The sequence below is a fragment of the Ambystoma mexicanum genome, chromosome 4p (assembly GCF_040938575.1).
Source record: "Ambystoma mexicanum isolate Mex_15411 chromosome 4p, UKY_AmexF1_1, whole genome shotgun sequence".
NCBI lineage: Eukaryota > Metazoa > Chordata > Amphibia > Caudata > Ambystomatidae > Ambystoma > Ambystoma mexicanum.
The window spans coordinates 1261909296-1261921795 of NC_090927.1; the positions used below are offsets into that span (position 1 = coordinate 1261909296).

General features: G+C 44.0%; 1 protein-coding gene across 1 annotated transcript in view; it reads right to left on the reverse strand.

Annotated features, from left to right (window-relative positions):
* Positions 1–934: 934 nt before the first annotated feature.
* C4PH6orf120 (chromosome 4p C6orf120 homolog) overlaps positions 935–12500 on the reverse strand; it is a 111318-nt gene continuing 99752 nt past the window's right edge. Inside the window, exon 2 of the mRNA XM_069606953.1 lies at positions 935–1703. Coding sequence (XP_069463054.1) covers positions 1084–1641 — 558 coding nt within the window. The 5' untranslated portion in view covers positions 1642–1703 and the 3' untranslated portion in view covers positions 935–1083. The remainder of the gene's footprint in view (positions 1704–12500) is intronic.

The window sequence follows — 12500 nt, forward strand, 5'->3', positions numbered from 1 at the left end:
GCACAGCCCGGTGCCCAGTCTTCCTAAATAACGCATGAATGCAAAATGGAAAGTGGAGAATTAAGGACACAGTTGGTTTAGAGGAAAGCATCCAGGGTGCCACTTCTATTTGCATTAAGTACAAAGTGTTTGTGCTGCATGTGGCGTTATACTAATATCATTTAGCATGCCCTTCCTGAGCACGTGAAGGCCTAGATAATTAAGCACACGAACATGGTTTGGAAGTGTATTGAGCAAGAAAAATCAACCATGTAGTCGGCAGTAATTCAAAAATCGGGGAATCCGTGCATCTACAATCCAAAACAGTAAGGGGTTAAATAAACACACTAGCACAAACATACCCTTTATCCACCTCCCCCATTAAACTACTTGTGTGCAATAACTAGCCCTTCTCTGTGTTAACTCGGTTTCTATCTTTACTTCTTTCGATCCTTCTCTCCCTCTCTATTCCTTACTACCAACAGACTATGGTCTGGATACACCTTGGGTGGGCAGTCAATACCCCACTACTGATGCAAGGTGCCGTAAAATAACTAGTGGTGATGGGCACAATATAAAACATATTTTAACATACCATACCTTGTCATGGAAACCGCAGCAATTCAGTGGCATGTTCACACCAAACGTTTAAATGTGGATCTACACTTTAATATATTTTGCTGTAAAAAAAATACTGCTTCATATTCTACAGATCCAGTCTGTATTAGATTTGGATATGTTTTCATTCACAAAATATATATTTTTATATATCAAAGTAGACTGATCAGCTAATCAATTCGAAAAGGTTATCCAAGACTCCATTTAAGATGTGGATTTGATTTGCACACCATCACCTTCATTTTGAAAGAGCTTGGATCTGGGAAAGTTTTGTGCTCGCCATTAAATACAGTGCGTTTGCCATTATCATAAAAAACTAAATATGGCTAGTCTCTCCCCATTTATATCTCCACCCCCCAAATTAGAAAAAAGGTGCTACAAACTCCATTAAAAATTAAGTACCCATTTTCACCGCAAACCATTAATGTTCACTGTTTCATTGGATTTGTGTGTTCTGTATTCCAGCGCATGTCTAAAAAGGGTTACCTAAAAAAGACTTTCAAGTACTACTTTCAGAATCATCATCAATATGGTCCACAGTATAGACTCTTCCTCTGGAGGTGCATCCTGCGGTTTATTCTGTTTCCTTTGGTTTGCTTCCCTCTCTTCCGAGTCATATGAGGCTTCCGAAAAGGGATTTGTCTGAACTGTCCGATCATGGTACACTTTTATTTCAAACTCACTCTCCATGTGAGAGGGATGACCATATATACCTATACCAACTGGACGCTGAAAATAAGATGGCACCACAATGATATCCTGACCGCATGTCGTAGATTGTAATTCATATTCGTCGAAGCTGGGGTGCAGGGTCACAGCTGAAACATACAAATCTGCATCTCCCTTTGGGCTCTCCATTTCAAGGATTATCTTGCCTTCATGATTTAGTCTCAGGTAGCTGTAGTTTCCAGCACCAATCTGGCCTTCAACAACGTGCAATAGCATCCATTCCTCTGGCACCCCATCCTCCTCAAAGCAATGGGCCATAAAAAGAACATGAGATGTTGCATAGAGTAACAAGGCATTTCTCCAAAGTACATTCATCGCTCATAAAGTGACATTTGCCAAAATTGTATCTTTCCCGTACAAGATTATCGATGTTTAACCTGAGGAAAAAAAAAATTACAAACGCACACGTTAGTACAGTCTGAATGAGCTGTTTTTTCTTGAGTTATAAACACACCTTCAAAGGCAGAGTGCAGCAGATGTAATAAGTGCAAAAGGACACATTGGCTTCTTACGCCCAATTACTGTGCAAGGTCCTCGGTTCAATTAAATACAATTTTTTTATCATTAGCTTTCATGATCCCACACCAATAAGTGCATACATGTAGAATTTAAAAAAATGCAGTATTAAAACAAACACCTGTACAATAACGACACAAGTCCAACAATAAGTGCAGGAAAGTGCAAATCGAAAATATGTTGTCCAACCCCCGAAAGACTAGGCTCAATGCAGGTACAGTTAGTTACTACTTTATAATAAAGTTCAAGATGCAGCAACCTGTCAGAGAACAAAAGCATGTCAACAGTACATATTAGTAAGGCTGCAGTTGTTGCAAGCAGAAGCAACACAGGTTTAGCAACGGATCCACCAAAATAATGCCAATGATTGCAAATGAGAACTTCTGGCTCCAAAGACTTTAATGTACCATAGACGAGCCCTTTCACAACCAGCTTTGTTGTAGAACTAGTATGCTGTAGACCGATTTTACTTGGTTTCTAAGCACTGACATACTTGGGGGATAAAGTGTACTGCCCAGGATCAAACCATTTTGTTCCAAAATCAGCAACTTCGCTGCTAGACTGTATCTGCTCATTTCCATTCAGATCTCTGACTTAATATACCACATTATACTGGCGTTCAATTGATCTGTAACCACTCCTATCATTAGAAAAGAAGAAAACCTTTGTGCAATTGTGGGCCCTTCAGCTTCCCATATTATTTCCTCACAACTTTCAGAGCTGGAATTAGAATCCAGATCTTCTGCTTGCAAAGCTTTCAGTTTACCCACATCTCTCCAGTCTTGCCAGTAAGTGTGGTTTAAATAAAAAGGGCCAGGTTACCAAATGGAAGAGACAAGGAGCGCCCTATGAAGTTGAAGCTCAGTGCAAAAAGGAGCAAGGAGCTTAGTCCGAATCACAACAGAACCACAACGGAAAAGGCACTTCACCAATCTTATTATGAGAACAACACGTTCTATTTTGAACAATATTGTAGATTATATTACAAAAATGTGTGCTATAGATTTACACGTGTAATTGCTTACCAATTAAGGCATGATGGACAACTATACACAAGGCGAGTATAACTGGACATTATCATATTGGACACAGTCACATGGATGTAACAGCAATGAATGTCCCTAGGGAAGTAAGCATAAGGGCTTTGTCATCTATGCTTTTTTTGGTAGGTCTTCAACATGCTCAGGCTCACCAGCACACTGTAAATATCTGACCAACGCAGAGCCAATGACATGATTTGGGTCCTTAAGCACTCTGCTCAGAAGCACAAGCCTAGGATTTTCCTAGTCAAGTAAAACAAATGGCCAAGAGAGAAATAACCCTTCTTAACCAAAGGAGAAATGGCACGTCTTAATGAAAGGAAACAGCAATTTGCTCAAGGGCAGAGGAAAGTAAGGGTGCAAGGGGTGGAGCCCCTAGTCTTTGAAGACCCAGGGACTTGGCCTGGTCCCTACAAAAGCGCAGCCATTTCATCAGTCAACCCAAGAGCAGTAGAAGGAGTCTGGAGCGGAGGATGCCTGTACTAAAATAGATTATCTATGCCCTGCCCTGTTAGTTTGGAATGCTTCACTGGGTTACTTATGCTGCGCCATGTCCTGTTTTAAGCTGTAGAAACATTTTGGTAAGGTCTTGCTCTACGGTGATGAATGGGTCCCCCCGACCCCCTTACCCCCAAAGCTAAATGCATGTTAACTAGAATCTACCATAGTGCTACTGTATGTACTCCTTTCTCGGGAGGCGAGGGGAGAATCTAACGTTAGCTGCTTAGGTCATGTTCCATTATATTGTGGGTTTCCGTATAATGTTTTCCTTTAAATGTCTAATTTTCAAGCGCCTTTGAAGCAACCAGGATATGATATGGCATTTATAACACGCCTATAAATAAGTGTTTCAAGGCGCGACGCAGCCAGGGAGGGAAACAAAGGGAGGACAGACAACGATCCTACTAGGCCAGGTGTTATTTGGATCGCGCAAGTGCGAGGGAGGGGGAAGTGACAGTGCAGTACATGGGAAAAGACAATAATAAGTAGGTAACGGCCAGCTTGTGGCCCATAATATAAGAGGTAGCAATACCCCCAAAGGTAGACATTGAAATCTAATCTGTTAACTAGACCATAAAAAGCCCGTTTCGACCCAACATTCGCATTATGCCCTCATAATGCTGGCAATGCATTGGAGGGACAGGGCCTCCATGTCCTTGTCTTGTACTCCCTTATGTGTTTTCTGTGTCGTTTTCTGCATAGGCATCGATGTGGGACTCCTGGAAGTGCAGCTCTTCCTCTTTTTGGTTGTGGTGAACAGAGACCCTTGGGATACCCTTATGGCACCTATGGGTGGGGGTACAACCCTGTACCCCTAGTGTATGTTTTTGGCACCTGTGTGTGGCCCGCAGAGCAGGGTATGGGCTGGGCTGGTGGCAGCTCTATGCCGAATTTGACAGGTGCACCGATTAGCCTCCGTTTTGGGATATCCAGGCCCTGCCATAGGAATCAGTGGATTCCTGATAGGAGACAAGATGGCCCCTGTGGCCTCTTGGTTTCTACTACCCATTACCTTGTTTTCCCAAAGTCCTGGGAAGCCCTGACTCTCCATTCCCCTGACTGGCTGTTCCGTGGAAGAACCATATATGGTATTATGGGGGAAGTCCAGACTGGCTGGAGCCTTACCAGTGACTGCATGTTATGGGTACACCTTTGGGGTGGGACCTGGGTGAATGGAGTGTGTGTGACCAATATGAACTTCATGTTAAGGGTATCTGGTATCTGTGTGTGTGACACAAAGAATGAGACAGCCCTGCCCGAAATTGACATGAATGCAGTGTGGTGTGCTGAAAGGCTGGGTGCTTGCCCCAATCCACATTCCTCGTTATGGGTGTCTGGATGGAAGAGAATGGCCTGAATGCACTGTGACCCGGATTGTTTCAGACCTAGATTTGTCGGCTGGGTAAAGCTGCTGTACACCAACCTGGTGGCTCGGGTTAGGGTGAACGGGCGCGACTGAGGACAATAGTCATTGCAGAGAAAGATCATCTAGGGAAATAAAAACCCTGCCAATAGCATTAAAAACATTATGTAGGTCGACCTGGGGTGGGGCCTGGGGATCCCAAACATACAGCATTACTGTGCCTCCCGGATTATGTCAATAAATTAGTGGATGTTGGGGGGAGGAAAGGCCTTGTGTAGAACAGGAATTGAGAAGGATGGGGTCTCGACCTCCACTGCAGCTGCTATACAGGGGGGCTGCACACAACCAGGGGTTTGTACATCATTGCCCACGGTAGCCCTTCGAGCTATGGAATTTGGGGGTGGGTTTAGTGACCAAGGAGGCTCCCATTTGAGGGAATTTAGCCCTGCCAGAGGTGCACAAACTGGGGGGCGCAAAAGAGATGGCAGGAATAAAGAAGACAGGGGATATCCTAGCGCAGGATAGACTTGCATCATTTCCAAGGTTGTGAGCAGCGTTCGCCCTACAAGACTGGGATAGATACACCTATGCCAGGCTGCAGCATGCTATGTCACAGGAGAGGCGGAAGGCGTGGGATGTCCCAGAGAGATCCTTGATGGAAGCTAACCTGCTGGAAGAAGAGATTATGAGGATGGCGATAACACAATTATATACAGATGATCAATGCCCATACATCCAAACCCCTGGTGAAGTTAAGGGAAAGGTGGGAGGAGGGTCTGGGGGCCATGGAGGAGGACTGGCCAGAGAAGCAAGTATAACTATGCAGCTGCGTTTAATAAAGTACAAAGTTCTGCATATGGTGCACTACTGCAGGGTCCTCCTCCACCGTACGGGCAGGGCATTGGATCCCCAATGTGCAGAGTGGGCTCCCTATTGGCTATGCTATGGGGGTGCAAGTCATTTGGGGCGGATAAGGGACCAACTATCAGAGTGGTTAGTGAACCAGTTCCAGTATACCCTAAAGTAATGCACTTGAACGTGTGTGGGGGAATACGGGATTCACTGGCAAAGAAAAGTTTGATATAAACGAGCATGGCAGAAATGTAGAGATAGGTGTATAGAGACAGGATGCTCACAAAAATGTGAACGTTTGGCCAAAATGGTTGGAGGCCAACTACTTTTTGTTCCCGGGGTGCTCTGGAGACCAGAAATGGGTAGGAGTCGGGGGTGGGGGGAACCCGGTACGGTGGTATGGGTGCTAGGGGGAGGGAATGTCAGGGGGCATGGAGGTAGGGTGTGGGGGAATTGCATTGAGAAAAGTTCTGTTGTGGTGGTCTATATGGTGGACTATTATTCGTATTTGGAAAAAAATGTGTTGTTAAAAATATATATATTGAAAGCTACCATTATTGAATACCGAACTCTGTGAAAGGGGCAAGTGAGCCCATATCATTTTGAATAACAAGTTTTGTGAAAGGGGCTGTTGAGCCTGTACCAAGTTAACTCAGCTCACACCAAGCTTGTATATAGAGTGTTGAATCAAACTACCGAACAGTGGCATTGGGGAAACTTATGGTTGCATGACCTGTAATGGGTGGACCATGTGGTCCGTCAACTGCACCTAGACCTGGAAATTTCCTAGTGCAAGTATTTTCAACATCCAAACTGAAAGTACAAAGACGACATGTGCTTACTGGTTGTGTGACCTGTGATGGGTGTACCGTGTGGTCTGATAACTGTGCCTAGAACAAAAGCCACAAACAATTGGAAAGCAACAAAGAGGAGTGAATCGCTGGGGAAGATAACAGAAGAAAAGGTCAAGTGGACCGAATATTCTTTTGGGAAGCAGAAGTCAATAACAGAGTTGATCTCGGGGAAGGGAACTCCAAGACTAAAGTGTTGTATGAATATTATTGTCTTTGTCTTGGGGAAGAGAATCTCAAGACTACATGTTTGTGTACTGTTTTACCCTTTGGAACTTGGGGCAGGGAACCCTGAGACCAACAAATAATGGAAACTTGATATTGATGAATCTAGAGAAGACTGATTAGAGTTCAATATGGTTACAATATAACCTTGTTCTAACATTTTTCCCACTAGTTTTGTTGTAGTTGTGAGGTCAGCATACGTTTTGACACTGACAGATTATTGTTTTGGATTTATACAACATGGACTTTCATTAGATTCCTTTAGGCAGGGATATTCTGCCATAGCATAGGGTTAGTTACACCATCCTGAACATTAATAAAGCTCTGTTTAAATATACTGGTGTTGTCTGTGTCATCTCTCTTGATACCATGGCTGTCTCACGCACAATTTTTTAAATGTTGGTAATCCTGCCCTGATTTATCTTTGTCTGATGGTGTACTGCTTGTACCAATGGTCAAAATTGCTTGAATGGCCTGTTGCTAATTGAAACTAGTTGATCAGAATATCCAATCCCCTACCGACTCATCAGAATGGCTACATTTAGCTTATGGGTCCCTCAGTGCTAATGCTTCAAAAGCAGTAAAATACTGCAAATTCACGGTCTGCTTTTATTACAGGTTTTTCGATTCAATTACTTTTAGGAAAAGTGGTGTGGTACTCGGTAAATGAACTTCAAGGAAGAAAAAAAGAAAGTTTTACGATATGGTCTCTAATTCTGCCGTCTGCCAAATATCCAAACTTCATAACCAGTTCATCAACAAGCAACAAATCCTTCGCACCTCTCCCCAACCCCGCGTTCCTCCTGAATGACACCCCATAAAGTCTGTGATATTGTTATCTCAAGGTAAATTCCTTTGAGCACCAGGAGTGTTCACTGTGTGTGTGTGATTTTCAAATCCTCACATCGTCGTCATGGGATAAAACCCCTTTTCAATTCCCATTTATCTTCTGTGCAAAATTGCAGTTTATATCCTCTTGTACACAGACATCATCATCTGACCTAGCATTGCAAGCCTTGCAAATTTGAAAAAATCCCATGCAACTAAAAGCATGGCCATGTTTTCCTCAGCCTGGAAGTCTGCAATGTTAATCCAGCTCGGATTACTTTATCCTCCTATTTGCAATCCATCCCTTCAATGAAGGGGTGGACCGCTTCATTCAGAATTGAGTAACCTTGTCTCCTATTCACCAGGAGCTCTAATATAATGAACTTCGTGTTCAGGTCCTTGTTGATGAAATGACTTGGCAAACAGTCCACAATGGTCCAAGAGATTTTCCAGTCAACCATGTGATTTAAATCGATTACTACAATCCGCACAGGATCTCACTATTGAGATACATAGCCAAGCCACATGTGAGAAAACTAGGTTTAGGGCAACAGTCAGATTGGTGTGAAGTAGTCTGTACATATTTATAGTGCGTTAAGCATATACGAGTTGCGGGTGAGATTACGAGTGTATGAGCAGATGTTTTGCCATGTCTACATCTAGGCGTTAATATAAAATTCATTTTTATGTGATAGCCATTTTAGTTTGCCTCCGCAAGACTAAAACGCTGTTCATGGTACATCTCCATTTTACTCTGAAAACTGATGAGACAGCCAGTTTTTGTTCCTGCATCCGCTCTGCAGCTGCAACCTGAACTCAGCTTACACAAACATGAGCCATAGATCCAAGAATGTCCAACCTTTGCACTCCTTCCTGTAATGCATGGGAAAACAGCAGTCATCCGGCGTCCGCGCACCCTTCTGCAATGTATATTTAAACTGTCTTTGTTCGACATCCGTGCGCCTTCCTGGAAATAATGTAAAGCCGGCTTTATCCGGCCTTTGTATTTTTGCTGGGAAAACAGTCAAAAGTATTTCTGGCAGGAAATTGCAATTATGTATATGTATCCTGTTTTTGCCAGCCATAGGACCCCATGTTAGTTTTTCCTATAAAAGGCTGAGTTTGTAACATTGCTAGCTCACTCGGACACTGCTCTTCTGGTGGTGTGTTTGGAGTCAGCCCTTTCCCGAAAGTTCTTGTCTTGACTAATAAATGATTGTGAACTCACTTACTAGTGTGTTTAATTGAAGGAGACCTCTTCCATTGCGATTTTAGCATTAACAAAATGGCGCCCCTGGGTGGGCTCCGCAGTGGTAGCCCATCGCTTTAAAGCGTGCCCTCCCACTGAACCCTGTCTTACGATGCCGACACTGGGGCCCCCACATCTATCGCACCTTTGATGCACAAATAGCGCTGTCCTCGTTGATAGACTGGCTCAGGACGAGGGATAGGAGGCTGACCTGCCAGAGAACAGATGAACCTGACAGAGGAAGGAGGTCTCCATTGGTGTGGTGAGTTGATTGTATCTGCAGATATTGTATTGGTGGATGGTAAGCCACATTGGAATCAGTTTTATGGTACGTATTATTTTGATCTTGATAAAGATAAAATATTGAAAATAGGTAATTTATGTGATAGAAATAGTAATGAGAAACCTACGCATGTGCCCACTGAGGGCACCCCGTGTTATCAGATGTTGACTAATTATGGGATAGGCGCAAAACAATTTTGTAAAAATTTGGAAGAATATAAGAAAAGGTCAATACAATATCAATGGCCATGGGCAGGGACCTTTGATCTAAAAACCATTGAGCATTTAGAGTTGGTGTTGCTACAGAAAAAGGTTAGACCAGCCCAACACAATGCTATTCGCTAGTGGAGGATTGAGGGAATCAAAACCAAGATGACATTGGAAAAGAAAGAGGAAAAGGCAGCAAAAAGGCAATAAAAAGCTTGTGAATTCGACAAAGAATTCGAACATCAATTAGACGTAGAGGACAGGGTGGCCTTGATAAAATACCATAAGGGCATGTACCCAGTCCTGGACAAAAAGACACTGGATAAAAGGGATAATTCAAACCCAGAAAGGGATGATGGTCTAGAATCAATCAAGACTACTGTAACGCTCACCTGATTCTCGCAGAGGCGCCGGTCTTGACTGGGCGACTACTGTATCTTCAAAGGTGATGTGTAGCACCCGGTTGGCTCTTTGGGCTGGACCTCTGAGCACTGTATGCCTGACGTGTAGAGTAAGATGTCTGCAGATAGAAAATATGGGGTTAATGAACTGGGGTTATTGGGGTGTCCCTATCTCTTTCCTCTTCTCCTCTCCTGTAGACCCCCAAAGGTTAACGCTCTCACCTTAGGTAAGTGAATGCCGAGCTCTCCATCTGCCTCAGGGCAGGGTGCTGCAACCAGTTTCTTCACTGGATAGGTAGCGCAGGCCTCTTGACTTCAGAGGACTGCTGTCCGTCGTTTACTGCACGAACGGTAAGTTTCGAGTCATTCAAATGTCTTTAAAGTCTTTAGTAATGATGTCTCTTGTTTTGCAGGGTTCCGGCGATGGCGGATGACGGGCTGAAGTGAGTTGAAGATGGAGCCCGTGTGATGAATAGAAGCGCCTGGAAGCACGTAAGTAAGCGCTTGTTGCCTGCTTCACTATGCGCTCTGTCTTTTTATTTTGCAGGTACGAGTTCGGAGCGGCTGCAGGGTGCCGGAATACCCACTGGATTAGATGTGGAAAGGAGTAATGGCACGTGAGTATTAAAGTTCCCCAATGTCTTTAAACACACCTTGTTTTGTCTTTCAGATGCGGGATGCAGCGCCGAAGGCCTCCGGAGCGTGCGAAGAGTTGGTAAACTTTTGTCTTTCAGATGCCGGAATGCAGTGTGAAGACCTCCGGAGCGCACGAAGAGTAGGTAAGCCTTTGCCTTTCAGATGCCGGAATGCTAACCTGTTCTTTCTTGTCTTTATAGGTGTTGCTGAAGACTGGATTCAGGATGGTAAGCCTTTGCCTTTCAGATGCCGGAATGCTAACCTGTTCTTTCTTGTCTTTATAGGTGTTGCTGAAGACTGGATTCAGGATGGTAAGCCTTTTTCCTTAGGCCCAGGACCGGATGCAGAAGACACGATGAGCGTTCTGCTGCAGAGGTTGCAGAATAACGCAAAGCAAGATTCATCCACCGGGTGTGGTTTAAATAGCCTCCTGTAGTGCTTAGGTGTCTCCTTCCACAGCCACGCCTAAGTAAGAAAAGAGTTCCTGGTAAGAAAAGAGTTCCTGCCTTCCAGAAGAGTTCCAGTGTTCTGAATCTAGGGAGTGGCTCCTGCCCCACCCAACAGGAAAAGTAGTTCCAAACAGAAGAGGATCAGAGGCTCAACTGGCAGGCAAGTAAGCAGCATGGTCTGCTGAAGGTAAGTCCACCCAAGCATTATGAGCCCGGCGCTTCCAGCGCTGGGACTGGGCATATTTATGAGCCTGGTGCCACTGGCGCCAGGACTGGGTCCAAAAGGTCCCAATTGGGACTGGTTGGCACTCGGAACCTGGGTTATGGATCTGCTTCCAAGGGAGTTGGGAAAACCCTGACCTTTTGGAAGCAGAGATCATGACAACTACTGAAAGGTTGTTACGATTAGATGCGCCAATAATACAGGTTATTCCAACTGCCCACCCCCCTCCTTACCATCCCCCTGCCCTCCTGGGCATAATGGATAGAAATGGAGCAGAAGGGGAGGAGGGTAGGCAACTCAGAAAGGATACCCTCTCCCTAGAGCAGGAAGGCGAAATGCAGGACCTGGCGCATACATTTTTTAACAATTTCGGGAAAGAACCAGCGGTTCTCTTTCGACTAAACCAATGTACAAAACAAGAATTTAAGAAAATTATGGAAAGACATGGTATAAAAGTAGACGAATAACAGGAGAAAATAAGAACTGGCCAAACTGTTTAAATGCAATGTATGCTGAATTAACCACTGAAAGTAGTCAAGAAAAATGATGAAATTTGTACGATCGTATTATTCTTGCAGTCACGTCAAATATAAAGAGGTATGAACAGGAAATATTGGGAGCTCAATTAAAGGCCCAAAGGAAGGGGAAATAAATGGCACAGGAATTAGTGCTAGAAAAATGAGAAGGAATGGCGGATCACTGGTATGACACATTTAAAAGTCATGATGAAACAGTGCAATTGGTATGGTTACAGCAGTTGATTCAGCTGGTGGGTACGGAATGTGAACAGAAAGGATGGGATGAGTATGGTTGCAGAAAGGCCAGAGAATGTACAGGAGAAGCTAGCCAAATATGTTAAGAATTGGGAGAAAGAAGCACCAATGACCCGGACATTGTTTAAGAAATTTATTTTTGAAATACTCCCTAAAGCCCCAGCCCAATGACCTTTGAGAAAATGTGCCCCTGTAATCACTCAAGGGCCAGACAAGGGCCCGGAATTTAATTTACTAAGACCTTTGTGTACGTGCCCCTGACATGGGCAGAGTTTCATGGTATAGTAAAAGGTACACCCGACCCTAGGACAAATGCAGCAGGGCATTACACCCGACCCTAGGACAAATGCAGCAGGGCATTATAAAGAATTGAGAGCCTTATTTAAAACAGGAACACTGACGTTTGAGGATATTGATACGATCATGACCATGTTCACGCCCTCTGAAATCTGGGAACCATTTAGGAAGGAGGACAACACATGGTCTTTATTGGGATAAATTGGAAAACGCTAGTAGAAACCGAAAGGCAACCAAATCATTGCCTGATGAAATAAAAACACTAGGAATCGGGGTATTGAAGGCCCTGAATGAAAAGATACCCGAAGTAGATGTAAATGTAGAGAAAATGTATGCTGTTGTACAGGGACCAACCGAGACAGTGGGTGAATACTTTAAGTGGTGAAGGGGCCTTTAAGGCTCATAGTGGCCAGACAATTAGCGAACCTACGGACCAAAGATATTTCGCCATGGGCTTCGTGAAGGGATTACGTAAAGGATC